Raw genomic sequence first — 18,826 nt, 5'->3', positions numbered from 1 at the left:
GGTTAGAGGCTATTTTGTTCTGAAAATGAATTAAAAGAAGGAGATATTGTTGTCTTTCAAGTAGACAATGATTTCATCGAATCAAATGTTGAAGTATTCGTGAATGGTTGTTGTTGTGATTAGATTAACAATAATTTTTTAATGTTGATGAATTATGGTCATTGAACTTTGTTATATGACAATATAGTTGTGTACTTCATCAATTATGAATATTGAACTTTATTATATTACAATATAATTGTTTATAATAAATGGTTATTGAAACTTTGTTTACAATATATAATTGATGATAATTATTATAAATAATCCCGTGCATTGCACGGGTAAAAAACTAGTATATTACTCATTTTAAACATTCTTATTTAATATGGAAATTTAAGTTATTTTAAACAATTTCTCATGTTTATTAGAACATTTCTCTATTAAGTATGAGTATTCCAATAATAACTATTTTTTTATATACTGATCATTTTATTTATTTTTATTTAATATAGGACTTCAACTCGAATTCTAAAAAGATTATGTGAAAGAGGTTGGTTTGATGGCTAAATTTATGATGAAAAAATGGTTTAATTTTTATTGGGTTTTGTTAAAATGAGTAAAATTTAGAAATATTATGAAAATGGAACACGATTTTAAACTAAAAAATGTATATGTTTTTAAACACAATTTTGTTTTTTGTTTTTTGTTATGAAATTGTGCTTGTGAGTTTGATTTAAGGTCTGAGATTTTTTTTTCATGAGTATGCTTTTAGTTTTTTTATTATTAAAGTAGTCCCATTTAATAGAAAATAAATCTATAAATGAAATATCACACAAGATATAATATAGAATGGCAGTACCAAAAAGGTACACATGTTTAAACCATTACAGTTATACCAAAAGTGCTAGAAGAGAAGATTAAGGTACACCATGATGTCAATACTAAAGCCGAAAGAAAAGTACAACGGTATTCAAAATACATGCTCCAGGAGTAGGATAATACATGGGCCAAAACCCTAAAAGAAGACCCAAAGCAAGAGGATCCGACCCAAAATAGGCTATGTAGGGGAATTCCCATCACCCTAATGACCACGAGGAGTTCTCACATTTGCTCACATCAATAAATTGATGATCATCGCAAAAGGAGAAAGCCACACACAAAACATACAAACAAGTAGAAAGGGTATGCTAGAGTAGAAAAACATTTTATCATACCATTGCATACAATTTTTAAAGCCAAAGATACATACATCAATCCAACATGTGATGACCAGCAAACAAGACACTAAGACTCAAGACACGATTATCCGGGATACATATAATCAGTCCGATTCACCAGATGCTTGCACTTGTGGTGGCTTCTACTGCTCTGTAGAGCCAATTGCCAATGGGTTTCACCCTACCACTCACAAGGTTAGTCTTCAAACATCTAAGGCCATTATCCTGCCAAAGACTAGGGTCTCCTACTACTCTCACCACTTGAGTCAGTACGCTCTACGTGAGACTACCTAACTCTTTAAAGTGTTAGGATGCAATCCTTACTAAATTATATAATGAGGCACCACCACGAACCTTTGTGGAATTACGTCCTAAGCATGTGGCACCACCATGAGCTCCCACTAACAAGGGTCATGGAATTACGTCCTGACCATGAGGCACCACCACACAACCATCGTGGAATTACGTCCTGACCAATGAGGCACCACCACGAAATCATCATGGAATTACGTCCTAATCAATGAGGCACCACCATGAGATCTCACCTAAAGATTCATGGAATTTCGTCCTAAACCACACCAAAATCATGTCTCACCCACCAAGCATAAATTATCATGCATATCAATTCCATGCCAACATTCATAACCAACCATCCATTCATGTTCCATACAAATACCATACCAAACTCATTATTTCCAGCCGATAAACCATTCAATACATGCAAAATCACTCATTTCGTGCTTTAACATAGTAATCCAACCAAACATGTGACAATCATCCAAGAACCGAGGAGAAAACAAGACTTGAACACATTCTCGCCCAATTCTTGCTCAGGCTAAAAGGCCTCGCTCAGGCGAGTTCCTTCTGCCTAGGCGAGAGCTCGAAAAGTTGGAACAATGGCCTTCGCGTTCTCTCGCTTATGCGAGACCTCCTCGCTTGAGCGAGATGGACTCTCGTTCAAAATAGGAGCTTGTCGCCTGAGCGATTGCTTGCGCAAGTTCTAGGGAGCAACTTCTGGTGCTCTCGTTTGGGTGAGACTGGCTCGCCTAGGCAAAAATACCAGGGTTCTCCACTGTTCACGTGTGCAAAACACAAAAACCGTACCAAATCACATTTCAACCAATACCAAGCAACCATAACAGCGAGCATACCTTATGAATATGATTTAAACCCAGAAAACATGCGAAAAAATCATAAAAAGATGTAAACCCTAGTTTCCCTTACTTGGAAAATGCTAGCCAAGGACTCCGACACCTAAGTCAACGAACCCAATAGCTCCAAGAGCAGACTCAAGAGCTGAGAATAGTGACACAAAATGAAAACGGGGTTACTGCAGTGAACCCTAATAGGAACCACAAAAATAAGCTGGAGAAGAAAGAGTATGAGATACAGAACAACTTACGTGGAGTAGAAAGTGAAGTTGAGCTCTTGAATATGAATGAGCTTCAAACCCTAGCAAAGCACTATTTGAGGGAAAATGAGAGGAGTAAAATGGTTGTTTTGGGTAAAGAGAGTAGAATGAAAAGCCAAGAGGCTGAAAGGAAACCTTTGGGGACACCCTATGAGCTGACCCTTAGGCCCAACAAATGGAGTTAAGCCTTGAACATTAGGACTGAAAAAATGAGTCTTACAGCACTCATGCATGTTTTTTATTTTTTATATATTTTTGTGAAAATCATTTGAAATCGTGTTCAACCTTTGATTTTTTTCACATTTTTTTAGATTTAGATTTTTTATTCTTTTCCAATTTTAGTTCCTGATGTATTAAAAAATGTAAATTAAAGTTTGTAATTAACATTTAGAATATCTTCTATGTATTTAAAAATGTAATTATGGTTTTTAATTTTAAATTAGTATTTATGGTTATTAGTATATTTGTTAATTAAATTAATAATTTTGATTGAATATAATTTGCAAATTTTAAATTAATAAGTATATATATATATATATATAATTTGAATAAAATATAAAAAGAAAATTAAACATATAAACAAATAAAATAAATTATCTTATAAAGTGGGTTAATAAATGTAAATAGATGTAGATTGTTATAGAGTCGATGCTAGAGCCGTCAAAATGGGTTATAACCCGTGAGCCAACCCGGCTCATCACGGGTTCGGGTCGGGTTGGGTTGAAAAAAAATTACAAATTTCAATACGGGTTAAAAATAAACCCAACCCACTAAAAACCCGGCTCATTCGGGTTAAACCCGTGATGAGTCGGGTTGACTCACCAACCCGCCAATAAATTTTAAATATTAAATATATATATATATATATATATATATATATATATATATATATATATATATATTGTTAGTGAATCTGCTTTTAGTCTTGGTTCTCATGTGCTAACCAAATATTGTTTTTCCATTCTTCTAGAGAATGTTGAGACACTCATTTTAACACAAAATTGGTTACATGGTTTTGAACTAACAGGTAACATTATTGTTAGTACTGTAAAATTAATTTAATTATTTAATACTTAAGCTTTTAATATTATTAGTTAACATTATTTTTGTTTTGTTTTATTGTAGATGGGGATAAAGAAGATGCTTCAAGAGATGAAAATGTTCTGGATTTATCCATTCAAGACTCTAATACTATAGTTTGATAAGTGACAAAAATGATTTGATGTTAGATAGTAATTTATATTTTTGTGATTTTGGTTTGTATTTGGAGTTTAACATAATTTGAGATTTTATTTGGATTGTATTGAAGTTTATTTAAATTTTAATCAGAATTATAATTTAGTTTTCTTGAGATTGAAGAAAAAAAATTGTGTTTTATTTTTTAATTAAGTGAGCTAGTGAGTCAACCCGTTTAACCCGCCAACCTGTGATGGGTCAGGTCGGATTCTAATTTTGTTGGCTCGCTAATAAGTGAGGCGGGTTGGGTTGATCCACTAAGTGACCAACCCGTCGCGAACCGAACCGGATTGGGTCGGGTGACCCGTTTTGACAGCTCTAATAATGCCCTCACATTTGTTTGATCATGGAACTTAGAATCAAAATGAAGATAGCGAGACTGAACACAAATTCATAGACAAGTTTTTGTCACTAGCTTCGATTTAAAAGTTTAAGATAACAAATTATTTTTCTTTTGTATATTGCTGAATTTTGTTATTTTTATTTAAGGTAGGCCTCAAACTTACATTTAAATTTCTAACTCTTTAGTCACAACAATTAAGATCGCAAATACAAATTTAAAAATCAACTTGTCACACAACTCTCACAAATAAATAATTATTTACCTTAGTTTAAGTCTTACAGTTCTAAGTTAATTCCAACTTTATTAATTTTTATTTTCTTTATTATGAATTATCTTTTATTTTCCAAATTACATAGTCTAACCAACATGAATTTAAAATTAAGAAAACAATAAAATTATCATGTTTCTACACCATAAGTTTAATTTAAAATTAAAAACCACATTTTTTTTAATTTCAAACAATTAATTACATTTTTAAATACATCAAAACCCAAAATTCAAATATAAAAACAAATTATTTTTATCAAGTCCAATAGTGTTTGAGGGAGAATTTGTGATCTTTAAGAGCGGGTAGTTGATCTCTAATGACGTCCTGTTCGGACTTCTTGACAAAAATGAAGGGAAAAATTCAACTGTAAAAACTGGCTAAAGTGAATAAAAATTTGAGAATTATGAAAGCAATAAGTGAGTAACTAATGTTTGTTTCTAAAATTACTTATTTTATAAAGTTTATTTTTTAACAACAACATAATGAAATATTCTATATAATATGTAAATATAATATAATAAAATAAGATGTTTGTAAATATATTAATTTTTAAAATAATTAAATATTTAATAATGCTTAAATATAATAACTCCTAATATATTATAAATGCATTAAAACAAAAGAAACTTCAAAAGATAAGAAATTTATAATGTTTAAAACATAAATTTCAAACCTTTAAACATTAAAAATTATATCATTAAGTAGGAATGGTACCGTGCTGGGCACCTCCTTGGATCATCTTGCAAGTCCGCATGAAAAAATGTGAGATGGATTGAGATTTTAAATCTGTCAGTCAGCATAGGTTTTCAGTCCATACAGGCTAAAAATAGAGATTTTAAATCTGTCAGCCAGCATAGGTTCACAGTCCATGCAGGCTAAAAATAGGATAGAACAGGTCAATCCGTAATCCGCATAAGCAGCGGTGGAAGATGGAAGGGGCAGACAGGCCATGACTCCCCTTCCCCAATTTTTTTATTTTTATTTTTTTTCATTATTTTATATTAATTTTTTTAATTATATAAATTTTAATTAAATAATATTATATTCAAAATTAATAAAAAATAAATTAAATATTTTTTATTTATTTTATAAAGTACAATAATAAATAATAAATAATAAAATATAAAATTAAATATATAAAGAAATAAAATTATTAAGATATTTTTTATTTTCTCTTTCATTGTCTTTTGAATTTTTTATATGATGTATTCTTCTCTCATGTTTATTTATTTTCTTTTGTTATTAAAAAAGTTAGACATAAATTCAATATTTTTATCATATTTTTTTATATTTTCTCTTCCATTATTAAATAAATAAATAAAGTAGTTTTTTCTTGTCTCACTTAATATTGAACTATTTGTTTAACATTTAACATTACTTTTTATTTTATTACCTTTTTGTATATTTATTTTTTATTAATATAGAAAAAGAAACAATGTATTATACTATTTTTCATAGTCAATTTTTAATTGTAACTTGATTATTTTAGTTTTTTTTAGTAATTATGTCTTTCAACTTTTGATTAGATTATGATAAATTATTTTTTAATTTTTAATTTATTTTTTAAATAGGTATACTAATGAAAAAAAATAAATTTATTTTTTAAAATTGATAGAGAAAAGAATTTGTATTTTTGTTCGTTTTTACTTTTGTTTACTTTTGTATTAATATTTCAAATTCTCGTATGAATAAAAAAAAATTTAAATATTTTTGAATGTGCTAAAATTTCAAAAATTCAAACGTGTATATCAAAACAAATATAAATATAATGAAAATATTAGACTTTTAATTTATCATTCAATTTTAAAAAAATTTGCTTAAGTTTTATGAATTTTTTAAAATTTCTTAATTTTTAAAACATTAAAAACTTTATAAAAAGAAATAACCAGTCCGCAGGCCGAAACCTATATGAAATGGATCATACTTTTGAATCCATAATTTTAAAACGAGTGACCAACCAAACCTATATTTTGCGGATCAAATATAATATAAACGACCGACCGACCTGTAGTGTCACATGTTAGGGTGTTACATATGACATTATGAAGAAAGATAAATGTAATTAATTCGAAATAGTAAATAAAGGGTGTGCTCGGATTATAATATATATATATATATATATATATATATATATATATATATACCACCTCCTCTTCTTCCCGCCACTTCAAAGTCTGCATATTTTGTGCCCTCATCACTTCTTAGAAGCTATATCAGATATCAGTAGAAGAAACACAGTTTCACATCGAACTATTACCGAGATGTTGTGGGTAGACAAATATCGTCCCAAAACCCTCGACCATGTTACGGTCCACACCGATATCGCTCACAATCTCAAGAAATTGGTACTATGTTCTCCATTTTCCGTCTAATTAAGCATTTTATCCTCGTTTTCAATTTTTTTTCGATTGTGTTACTCTTTTATTGCAGGTTAAGGAACAAGATTGCCCCCATTTACTCTTCTATGGCCCTTCTGGCTCTGGCAAGAAAACCCTAATCATGGCCGTTCTCCGCCAAATGTTCGGATCTGGTGCTGAAAAGGTTTTCCTTTTCGATTTTTTGCTTTACATGTCACTAGAAAGAAGGACAAAAAAATGTTTTTTTTTTTTTTTGTAGTAATTTAGTTTATTTTGGTATATTTTATTTTCTTCTGGATACCCTCATTCGAAACTGGAATCTGGCTTTGTTAACCTTGCAGGTGAAGGTGGAAAATAGGACGTGGAAAGTGGATGTAAGCTTCTTCCATCTTTTTAGTTGTGGCTTTAAACACCAATGCTCTTATGTTGTTGTTCAGGAATTTTTTATGATTTTAATTACTCTCTGGGGTTGGTTAGTGACTGCCAATAGCTAAAAGTTTTCCATATCAGCAGAAAAGAAGGCTTTAAGAATATGTTGCTAATTTATGTTTTTACAAGGTTTATTATATTTATAAAGAGAGAAAAGCTTTTTGTTGTGAAAAGTATTCTGACGGAGGAGCTGGTTTTTATTTACTGGAAAATGGTAGATGTCTTTGATGAACAACAAGCAAACATCCCTTAGATTCTTTTCGTTTAGACATATCACGTGTGCTCCATATATGGATCATTCATTTGCAACTTTATGCTGGAGTCATCTTCATATTTGTTATGTATGGTGAAACTGAGTTATTAGTGTTTTTATTTTTTTGTTACTTGTTTCTATTTTGAATTGTTTGCGAATTGGTTTCAGGCTGGGAGTAGATCTCTTGATATAGAGTTGACAACATTGTCAAGTACCAACCACATTGAAATAAGTCCAAGTGATGCAGGATTTCAAGACAGATATGTTGTTCAAGAAGTAATCAAAGAAATGGCTAAGAATAGACCCATTGATACTAAGGGGAAGAAAGGATTTAAAGGTAACTGAAAGTCTTTGTTTTTATCATTACACTAGTTTTGTTTTAAGCAAATGTAAAAGTGCACCTGATAGACAGAGGAATATGGATAGGGATTGGAAAGTATATTATAGAAAGAAATTTAAGAATAATCGTGGTTAGCTGTGACGGTTAGCGGTTATGAGGCTGAGACTTAGGGATGGGAGGTTAGGGAGAACTGTAGTATTGTAAATAGGGAATGCCCTGCCAAAGGAAGATTAGTTCCTTTGTAAACAATTGTTGAGCAATAGTCACTGACGTATAATCAGTGGAAAAAGGTCTACCTACGCTTATCTGGGAATTATTCTGATTTTTGATCAATGTGTGTAACAGCACCTTTGCATGGTTAACATATATTTTAGTTCTTTTTTACTTTCCTTCTTTTGCAATGCATGTAAGACTATATTGCTATTTTGATCTATGTTGTAAAGCATCTTCTCTTTGATTGTTAACCTTGTGGCGTGGTTGGTAGTGGTTAATTACTTTTGTAATGTGGCCTTCTAATATTTTAGTTGTCCTTTTTACTTTTGTGTATGTGAATTTAGGAACTTGTCCACCTTGGTATATGTGTTTACCTCTACCTTTTTCTTTGTGTTTGATTTTATTCTCTATCAGTACTCGTGCTCAATGATGTTGACAAACTCTCTAGAGAAGCTCAACATTCTCTCCGAAGAACAATGGAAAAATACAGTGCTTATTGCAGACTAATTCTATGTTGCAATAGTTCTTCTAGAGTCACAGAAGCAATCCGCTCTAGATGTCTCAATGTAAGGATAAATGCACCAAGTGAAGAACAGGTAATTATTTTCCATATATACAATAGTGGCAAAGGAAAGTAAGGAATTTGGTTTCTTAGCGTGTTGTTTTGCTTTATTCATTTCGAGTAGATTAATGATGTTTTTCTATTGTGAGCACTTTATTATTTATTCTTATTTCCATTTTTGTTAGGCATTATTCATTTTCAAGATCTATGATATGCTGTTATGAGTCACTCTCAGAGATACCCAAACTGAAGCTTGAAAAACAAATACTCCACCTTTTCTCAAGAACAGATAACTGTAATACCTCTTTATCCAAGTATCAAGAATTACAGAAGAAGATAAACAAGTTTACCCCCGAAAGAAGCACTCTCCTTTTCTACACTGACTTTCTAGTTTACACAGCCAACATTTCCTAACCTCATCCTGGTGAAACCAGGACACTATATTAAGGGAAATTTATTTCTTTAACAACTGGAACAAATAAATAAAGAACTCCGACTAACAATTACAAATATAACAAACTATATTAGTCCTTTATCAAGTCCTTTCTTTCTCTTATTATGAATCTGATATGAAAGTTGGAGAGGACGATTGTGTTTTATGTTATAGAATATATAAATGTAAATTTACAATTTTCTAAATGTCAAACAATGCTAACATTTTCTTTCGTAATCAATTAATCATGATACTTAGGCCTGATCTTTTCTTGAATATAAAAAGACTATTGGATTCGTTGAACATGAAACTGAGAACACTCTCAACTCTCCAAATGACCTTGATCTGCGAATTTCCATGAGAAAAGGTACTATAAGCTGCACAAAAGAGTTCTGATACCAACTTGAAATGAGTACAAAAGAATAGAGAATAAATTAGAGAGCTTGATTCCCCTCTTAGGTTCTCATATTTAACATTAGAAGTTCAGATACAATGAGAGGACAGATAAAAGAACACAAAAGGTCATATCTAGAAACTAGGTACAACACAAAGAACAAAGCATCTTTTTAGTAAAGTCTATGTAAGATGACCTATTCTAATAGTCTCTAAATCTTTTTTTTTTGTGCCTTGTTGCTTTAAAGGGTATGCCAAAGGTACTTTGATGATATCCAAGGTTTTTCATATAGTATGTAACAAATTGACATTCAACAAAAAGTACTATTTCAATGGACATTATATGTATTATATACAGTGATCTTGTTTAACTTACCCATTCTCTGAATTTAATATATATCTTTCGAAATCCATATGGCAGATTCTTGATGTTTTAGAACTCATTGGTAAGAAAGAAGGATTGCAACTTCCTCCTGGTTTTGCTGCTCGCATTGCAGAGAAATCAAATCGGAATTTAAGGAGGGCAATATTGACATTTGAGACTTGTCGTGTCCAACAGTAAGTTCCGGATGCTTCCTATTATTAGTGGATCATAACTTCAAATGTGCAATTCCTTTTCAAAGCTTTGCTCTTAAGGGGGCAACTAGTAACTACTGATAGCCATGTCTTTCACATATTGTCACATGTGATGCTTGCAGGTATCCTTTCACTAGCAAACAAACAATTCCTCCAATGGACTGGGAAGAACATATTTCTGAAATTGCATCTGACATAATGAAAGAACAGAGCCCCAAAAGGTTTGATTTTAGTGCAATATACTTTGTTCTTTCATGATAAATTGACTGTTCAATTAACATTGTAACTTGTCTGGTTCGTGTATCACCTATTGAAATTGTGTTGTAAACAAATATGTTTAGTCAGTTATCGTAGTGACTTTTGTGGTGTGCAATGCCCATTTCATCTCTGTCTCATTTACCTTAGGTTGTTTCAAGTTCGAGGGAAGCTTTATGACTTACTAATAAATTGTATTCCTCCGGAGATGGTTTTGAAGGTAAACATGTTCCTTTATATTGTCACCGTTTAGTTTTTTATGTTTATACTTAGTTTTGATATTATATCATATTTGTTGGTTCAGAGGCTTCTTCATGAGCTATTGAGGAAGCTGGATGCAGAACTAAAGCATGAAGTATGTCATTGGGCTGCATATTATGTAAGTGCTTTAGGAATATTATTTTTCATATCAGCTCTTGAATTGGTATTGTAATATTTTCTAGAAGAGTTCAAGCTGCTATATTTTTTTTTCTAATTTAACTGATACTCCTTTTTGCTTCTAATGTACTTTGGTATAGTCACTCATCTCTGTTTTCTCCGCATTGTACGTTTCTCATTAGTCATTAACTTGGAATTAGTTATATTAGTACATTATATTTTAAGAAGTGGTTCCTGATTTTCCCTTCACTGATTCAGGAACATCGGATGCGTCTTGGACAGAAGGCAATCTTTCACATTGAAGGTATTTTGACTGATAGACTGTTGTAGTCAGATTGCCGGTTGCATCTTATGGTTGACCATTCTGAATTCTTTTATAGGCCCTGTTTATATTTATAGACTCTATATCGACCTGTTAAAGCAATGCATTTATACAATTACAATGTGAATATAGATTCTGATACATAAAAATATTGCTTACTGACAGCCTTGTTTTTATTTTGTTTACACTGGCAGCATTTGTGGCTAAGTTCATGAGCATTTATAAATCCTTCCTTATTGCTACTTTCGGCTGAAGGTGAAGAGGATGGTTTACTTTTCCGTGATTCAACATGTTAAATGAAGTGTGTAGGGTAAACGACTTACAAAATGGAGTTTTCTCATCATGTATGCAGCAATTGTTACAGAATGATGTTTTGATTTGCTAAGGTGCTAATGTTTTACTAAATTGTGTGGACTGTGCATGATGTTTGACACTCCTGCTTAACCCAACCCCAAATATTTATCAATTTAATTTTGGAATGCCTGCCGGTATTATTACTGGCTTATAAATATTTTGCATCCGCGATCTAGTTGAATTTTAGGTGTTAAAAGCATCAATTTACTCATAATGTTGAACATGAATTTGTCCATTTTTATAATTGCATGAAAAAAATTTAATTGTTTTTGGTGAAATAACTGTAGTTGAACATTTACGACCGGTGGGCTTTTATCTTAAAAACAATCGATTTGATTAATGATCTAAAGTTTTTGTTCTTCTTAGAATGTGAAATGTTGCTATATTATTAAGTTGTTAAGAACATCTTGTTAAATTTATATACTCTGGAGTTTATGTCTTAGCATTATAAGGAGATTTATTTGTATAAGGCTTTTTGACTGAGTTAAAAGATCAAAATGATAATATTGTACCCCTTTTGGTGAAATCATAGGCTTTTTGGGTCATTATGATATCTTTAGTTTTCTGTTGTGTATATAATTGTGTAATTAAACTACTCATGTCTTTTATCTTGATATCTTTCGAGGTACTTGGAAAGCTCCTCAAGCTTAATGTATTTAAGTCTAATAACTTTATTTCATTGAGTAACATATAGCATAAATAATAATCATTTGATTCTCTATGAATAATCCTTGTGAAATATACTAATAAAGAGTGGTTTTACGAATCTCGAAACAACACAAGCTTAGTTGGTTAAATTCATGACATTTTGGAAAGGAAGCGAAGCTTCTTCATGCCAAAATGACTTAATGTCATATTTTCCTTCATCATGTAAAATACTATTTCGATATATTTTATTTAATTATTTTTATTTTTTAACTTATTATCAATCATACTGTAATTTTTTCAATGTATAAATAACTTTTTTATTATAATATAAAAATTTAATGTAGTTGTCATGAATATTTTTTTATCACAATAACATATATTGGAGTTCAAAAGATACAAGATTTATGTTAAAATTTTATTATTATGTTTATTATTTGTTCTTTGCGTCATTTTAATCAAGTGATGTATTATAACTTTTATTAGTGTATAAAAAAGATATTCATTAGAATTTAAAAAATTGAAGTAAACAAATATATTTTAATTTAAATATTTATTTTCTTTTTATATTTTTTTTAAAAATATTTTTAAATTTTTAAATTTTATTGCAAATTTAATAAATGTTTTGGTTCTCATGAAATTTTATTTGGTATTCTAATATAAATTGTAAACAATTATAATTTATTTAAAAGTATTTGATATCGAAGAAACAACCATCCTCCTAATGTTGAATACTTGACAATATTATGTTTCCTTTACCGTAATTTTTTATTATTTTATAAAAATTAATTAAAATTAATATTGAAGTAGTAAGAAAACAAGCACGGGTATGGGTACAAGATTATACTCGTTACTCGGTGGGGGATGGGATGAAACAAAAGTTTGATACCTGTTGGGTTTGGGTATGAGGATGAAGATGAATTGTTTTTACGGAGATGGATATAGGATAGCGAAACTCATCCCCGCCCCGTTGTCATCCCTAGGTGAAAGTATTTTGTAAAATAGAGTTGGAAATACTACTTGTATTCCGGAAATAGAATTGGAAGAACTACGTATATTCCGGAAATAGAATTATAAGTGTTACGTGTAATTTGGAAGAAGAGTTAGAAATATTAAATAGAGTCAAAACTATAGATAATGAGAAAGCCTTCACTGTTGAGCCAATGGAGGTTGTGAATTATATTTGTTGCTAGTATGGCATGCGATAAATGAAGTTTGGAATGATATAATTTTCAGTGAATACATAATTTGATTTATTGTAGTTGAAGGTATGATCTTGGGGATTTAAATGAGTATATTACTAGCTCATTTATCCTAACTAGCCACTACAAAATATAGTAAAGAAAAATTGACATTAATGGGTAGCCCAATAGGTAGAACTATATGCCCAACAAACATAAATCTCGCTAGGATAAGCTTTAAACTATGACTCTAACCCATGTTAGGAAGTGCTAGCCACTACAAAGTATAATAAAGAAAACTTAACATTAATGGGTGGTCCGATAGGTAGAATTGTATGCCCAACAAACATGAATCTCGCTAGAATAGGCTTTAAACAATGGCTCTAATACCATGTAAGGAAGTGAACTTTAAGTCTAAGTCAACCCCACAAAATCGGCTTATAAGGTGAGGGTTGCACCCTCTTATATACTATGAAATTGCCTTATCTCTAGTCGATGTGAGACTTTCAACAATATGATATTATGTACTTACCACAAATGAATAATTATTGATGTTACCTATACAATTAGGTATATGGTCCAGTTGTTCATGAATTTTGTGAAATAATAACAAAAGGTTAATTGTGAATGATTTATGGTATAAAATTTGTATGTGAGACTGTTCTACTATGACATGTGTTAATATTAAGCAAGATACTCAAAATCGAGATTTAAATCATAAAATCCTAAGATCCTATGATTTTATATAGTATTTACGAGTCAGATCTCACACATAATCATAATATAATATGATTGGTAGGATCGTCGAACAAAATCGTAAAATCGTATAAATTGTCAGTTTTTCTTTCGAAGTTTCTCTTGCACTACTTGTTCATATTTTTTGGTGAATAATTAAAATTTTACATTATTATGTGCTGTCAGTCACACAACCACCTTTCACCTAATTAAATTAAATATTAATACAATTAAAATTAATTTCTTAATAAAAATAATGTAATTAGAATTCAAATGCAATACACTACAACACTTCCTAATTAAAATTTAATACAATTATAATTTTTCAATTTTGGAGCCATAATTTTGTATAGACCTAAAGCATAATAATATTTAGTATTTATTAATTATAAAGTTAATATTTATTACTTCTCATATAATTCTCATATAAGACATAATAACATTGCTATTTATTATTTCATGTATAAAGAAATGTATATTAATGTTATTTATAAAGACGGGTAACAAATTGTTTCTTTTGATTTAATTTCTCTTTGTTATTTTATTTTAAATCTTTTCCCATTCCCATATTTTATTATTTTAAAATTAACTTCATTCAAATCTTTCCAACTTAATTGATTATATTCCAGAAGACAATAGTACTCGTCATTCAAAAAATTAATAGTATTATGAATTAATGATTGTCCATTGATTTGATATAATTACTCATATGATTGATATGATTGATAAATTTTCAAGAGTAATAAATTTTTCTCTTGTTTGGTAATGTGAGACATCAATGTTAGTATTATTTATAGTACTACAAATATATTTGAAAGCTCCGAAAGAGCTATTATACTTCTATCAAGAAGTTGAATAAAAACTTATTAAGTTTTAAGAATATTTGTCTAAATAGATATCATATTGAGACAAACAATGAAAAAGATATAAAATATTTTTATATCTCTACATAGGCCATTGGGTTCATTTTTTTTCCTTTTATAATTAGTTAGTATCCAATTATTTTTTTTCAATAAAATAATTTAACCGGATTATTTTTCAATAAAAAAGTTTAACCAGTATTTAGAATAAAGAAATGCATGGCCTATTAGCTCAGTTGGTTAGAGCGTTGTGCTAATAATGCGAAGGTTACAGGTTCGAGATCTATATAGGCCATTTTTTTAGTCTAACCCAGGTTTGAGACCTGTATAGGCCATTTTTTTAGTTTAACCCAATTATTTGTATAGGCCTATTATTTGTCAATATACTATTATTTGTTTTTTTTCCTTTTATAATTATTCAATATACAATTATTTTTTCAATCAAAAGGTTTAATCGGTATTTAAAACAAACAAACGCTTGGCATACTAGCTCAATTGCTTCGAGTGACAAGCTAATAATGCGAAGATGGTGGCATCAAGTCCTGCATAAGCCATTGTGTTCATTGTTTTTTCCTTTTATAATTAGTAAGTATCCAATTATTTTTTCAATAAAAAAGTTTAACCGGATTATTTTTTCAATAAAAATCTTTAACCAATATTTAGAATAAGAAATGCATGGCCTATTAGCTCAGTTGGTTAGAGCGTCGTGCTAATAACGCGAAGGTCACAGATTCGAGACCTGTATAGGCCATTTCTTTTAGTTTAATCGGATTATTTTATTGTTCATTGTTTTTTCCCTTTTATAATTAGTTAGTATCCAAATATTTTTCCAATAAAAAAGTTTAACCAAATTATTTTTTAAATAAAAAAGTTTAACCGATATTTAGAATAAAAAAATGCATGGCCTATTAGCTCTGTTGGTTAGAACATCGTGCTTTTCCTTTTCCTTATATAATTAGTCAATATACTGTTATTTGTTTTTTTTTTCCTTTTATAATTATTCAATATACAATTATTTTTTCAATCAAAAAAGTTTAATGGGTATTTAAAACAAAGAAACGCTTGGCATATTAGCTTAATTGCTTTGAGTGTCATGCTAATAATGCGAAGATGGCAGGTTCAAGTCCTGCATAAGCCATTGTGTTCATTGTTTTTTTTTTCCTTTTACAATTATTCAGTATCCAATTATTTTACCAATAAAAATATTTAAGCAGGTTATTTTTTCAATAAAAAAGTTCAACCGGTATTTAGAATAGAGAAATGCATGGCTCAGTTGGTTACAACGTCATGCTAATAACGCGAAGGTGGGTTTGAGACCTATATAGGCTAGTGTCATGCTAATAATGCAAAGATGGCAAGTTCAAGTCCTGCATAAGCCATTGTGTTCATTGTTTTTTTCCCTTTTAAAATTAGTCAGTATCCAATTATTTTCCAATAAAAAAGTTTAATCGGATTATTTTTTCAATAAAACTCTTTAATAGCTATTTAGAATAGAAAAATGTATGGCCTATTAGCTCAGTTGGTTAGAGCGTTGTGCTAATAACGCGAAGGTCACAAGTTCGAGACTTGTATAGGCCATATTTTTTAGTTTAACCGGATTATTTTTTCAATCAAAAAGTTTAATCGGTATTGTTCATTATTTTTTCCATTTATTTTTCAATAAAAACGTCTAACCGGTACTTAGAATAAAGAAGTGTATGGCCTATTAGCTTAGTTGGTTAGAGCGTCGTGCTAATAACGTACCTGAAGGTTACAGGTTCAAGACCTGTATAAGCCATTGTGTTTTTTGTTTATTGTTTTTTCCCTTTTATACTTAGTCAATACACAATTATTTTTTCAATCAAAATGTTTAATGTGTATTTACAATAAAGATATGTATGGTTTACAATAAAGATATGTATGGTTTATTAGCTTAGTTGGTTAGAACGTCGTGCTAATAGTGCGAACCTCTTTTGTTTATTGTTTTTTCCCTTTTATACTTAGTCAATACACAATTATTTTTTCAATCAAAATGTTTAATGTGTATTTACAATAAAGATATGTATGGTTTACAATAAAGATATGTATGGTTTATTAGCTTAGTTGGTTAGAACGTCGTGCTAATAGTGCGAACCTCATAGAAGTTCGAGACCTGTATAAGCCATTGTGTTTTTTGTTTTCTTCCTTTTATAATTAGTAAATATATAATAATTTGTTCAATAAAATAGTTTAACCAGATTATTTTTTCAATCCAAAATTTTAACCAATATTTAAAATAAAAAAATGCATGGCATATTAGTTCAATTGATTAGAGCGTCGTGCTAATAACTTGAAGGTCACAAGTTCAAGACCTATTGGTATTTAAAATAAAGAAATGCATGACCTATTAGCTAAGTTAATTAAAGTGTCGTGCTAATAATGCAAAGGTCACAGGTTCGAGACCAATGCATGGCCATTGTGTTTTTTCCTTTTATAATTAGTCAATATACAATTATTTGTTCTAACTCCTCTACGGTTTCTCTCAAGGATTGGTTAGAACGTCAGTGTACAAGCCATTGTGTTTTTCTTTTTTTCCTTTTATATTTAGTCAATATACAATTATTTTTTCAATCAAAATATTTAATCGGATTATTTTTCAATAAAAACGTTTAACCGGTATTTAGAATGGAGAAATGTATGGCCTATTAGCTAAGTTAGTTAAAGTGTCGTGCTAATAATGCGAAGGTCACAGGTTCGAGACCAATGCATGGCCATTGTGTTTTTTCCTTTCATAATTAGTCAATATACAATTATTTGTTCTAACTCCTCTATGGTTTCTCTCAAGGACAATATCAGACAATTATAAACTTGTTAAACCAATCTCAAACTACTACTTCCTCTATGGCCAACATCAATCCGTGCACCCAATAACCCACAAGTTCTTCTTTTATCTCCAATTTTTTCTTCTTAGATTATAGATAGTAGTGCAACTAATCATATATGCTCTTCCAAACTCTAAACTCTATTTTTCCTAATTTTATATGGTTACCAAATCATAATTCTGTTACTGCAAAATATTCAGGTACTGTTATTTTAGACAATCTCATTCTACATAATACCCTATTTGTTCTTGATTTCTCAGTCCATTTAGTTTCAATTTCCTAGTTACTTTCGTCAAATATTTGTTTGGTTTAATTAGTCAGATGGTACACATTCTTGTTCGGATGTGTCAGTTTGGTACCTACTTTTGAAAATGTGTCATCGTGTAGACCAATACCTATAAGATGATTGGAGTAGTTAAAAAATTACTAAGGCCTCTTTCATCTCTTTAACAACAATAGTTTGAGTGTGTCAGAATATTTTTCTTCTCATTCTTCATTTACCAATAACACTGAGTCTTGTAATTTATGGCACATGAAACTTGGTCATCCTTCAAATAAAGTTTTACAAATTCTAGCTTTTCAATTCTCTTATATTTCCTTTAAATTTGTTGATGCTTGTGATGCATGTGCTCTTGTCAAGCAAAAACGTCTTCAATATCCTACGAGTAATACCAAATCATCCTTTTTTTTAACTTATCCATATTGATATTTGGGCACCATTTTTACAACTTCAGTTGATGGGTATAAATACTTTTTAAGCATTATAGATGACTACAATCGTTTCACTTGATTCTTCTTCTAAAACATAAAATAGATGTTAAAAGCATGCTTCAACATTTCATCACTTTCACAAAAAACAAATTTTCTTGTAAATTATTCTGTTAGACAATGGCAAAGAGTTTATCTTTAATGATTTTTACACTAACAAATGTATTTTGCATGAAACTACTTATGTTGTTACCCCTCAACAATATAAGAGGAAACATCAACACCTTCTTAATGTTTGTAGAGCCCTCCTTTTTCAAGCTAAAGTTCCTAATATTTATTGGTCTTACTCCATAAAACTTGCGGTTCACATCATTAATAAACTTCCAACACACTTTCTTGATAATAAATATCCATACAAAATGGATTACTCCACCAAACCTGACTTTTGAAACCTAAAACTTATTTGGTTGCCTATCATACACTAGCTCTACTATTGTAGGACACACCAAACTGGATTCCAGGAGTTTAAGCCTAA

General features: G+C 30.0%; 1 protein-coding gene and 3 non-coding genes across 4 annotated transcripts; all 4 read left to right on the top strand.

The window, feature by feature from the left end:
- Positions 1-6,588: 6,588 nt before the first annotated feature.
- Positions 6,589-11,473, top strand: LOC114181129 (replication factor C subunit 3). Its single transcript, XM_028067485.1, has 11 exons — positions 6,589-6,802; positions 6,888-6,998; positions 7,156-7,188; positions 7,665-7,833; positions 8,464-8,645; positions 9,859-9,995; positions 10,136-10,234; positions 10,419-10,488; positions 10,573-10,647; positions 10,905-10,950; positions 11,163-11,473. The coding sequence occupies exons 1-11, from the start codon at positions 6,719-6,721 to the stop codon at positions 11,219-11,221; spliced, it is 1,065 nt and encodes a 354-aa protein (XP_027923286.1). The 5' UTR covers positions 6,589-6,718; the 3' UTR covers positions 11,222-11,473.
- Positions 11,474-14,964: 3,491 nt separating this feature from the next.
- TRNAI-AAU lies at positions 14,965-15,038 on the top strand. The gene has a single exon. It is a non-coding gene; the product is annotated as a tRNA-Ile (tRNA).
- A 382-nt stretch (positions 15,039-15,420) lies between these two features.
- On the top strand, positions 15,421-15,494 carry TRNAI-AAU. The gene has a single exon. It is a non-coding gene; the product is annotated as a tRNA-Ile (tRNA).
- A 753-nt stretch (positions 15,495-16,247) lies between these two features.
- Positions 16,248-16,321, top strand: TRNAI-AAU. Its single transcript has one exon. It is a non-coding gene; the product is annotated as a tRNA-Ile (tRNA).
- Positions 16,322-18,826: the final 2,505 nt, after the last annotated feature.

This window comes from Vigna unguiculata, chromosome 4 (genome assembly GCF_004118075.2).
Source record: "Vigna unguiculata cultivar IT97K-499-35 chromosome 4, ASM411807v1, whole genome shotgun sequence".
NCBI lineage: Eukaryota > Viridiplantae > Streptophyta > Magnoliopsida > Fabales > Fabaceae > Vigna > Vigna unguiculata.
Note: the sequence above shows the minus strand (reverse complement) of the source record. Positions and strands in the feature narration are given on the sequence as shown.

Bases quoted from the DNA above. Each gene is read 5' to 3' on its own strand.
- LOC114181129 (XM_028067485.1), top strand. From the start codon at position 6,719: ATGTTGTGGGTAGACAAATATCGTCCCAAAACCCTCGACCATGTTACG. The intron at 7,834-8,463 runs GTAACTGAAAGT...ATTCTCTATCAG, and splicing joins GGGGAAGAAAGGATTTAAAG to TACTCGTGCTCAATGATGTT. The intron at 10,951-11,162 runs GTATTTTGACTG...TTACACTGGCAG, and splicing joins GGCAATCTTTCACATTGAAG to CATTTGTGGCTAAGTTCATG.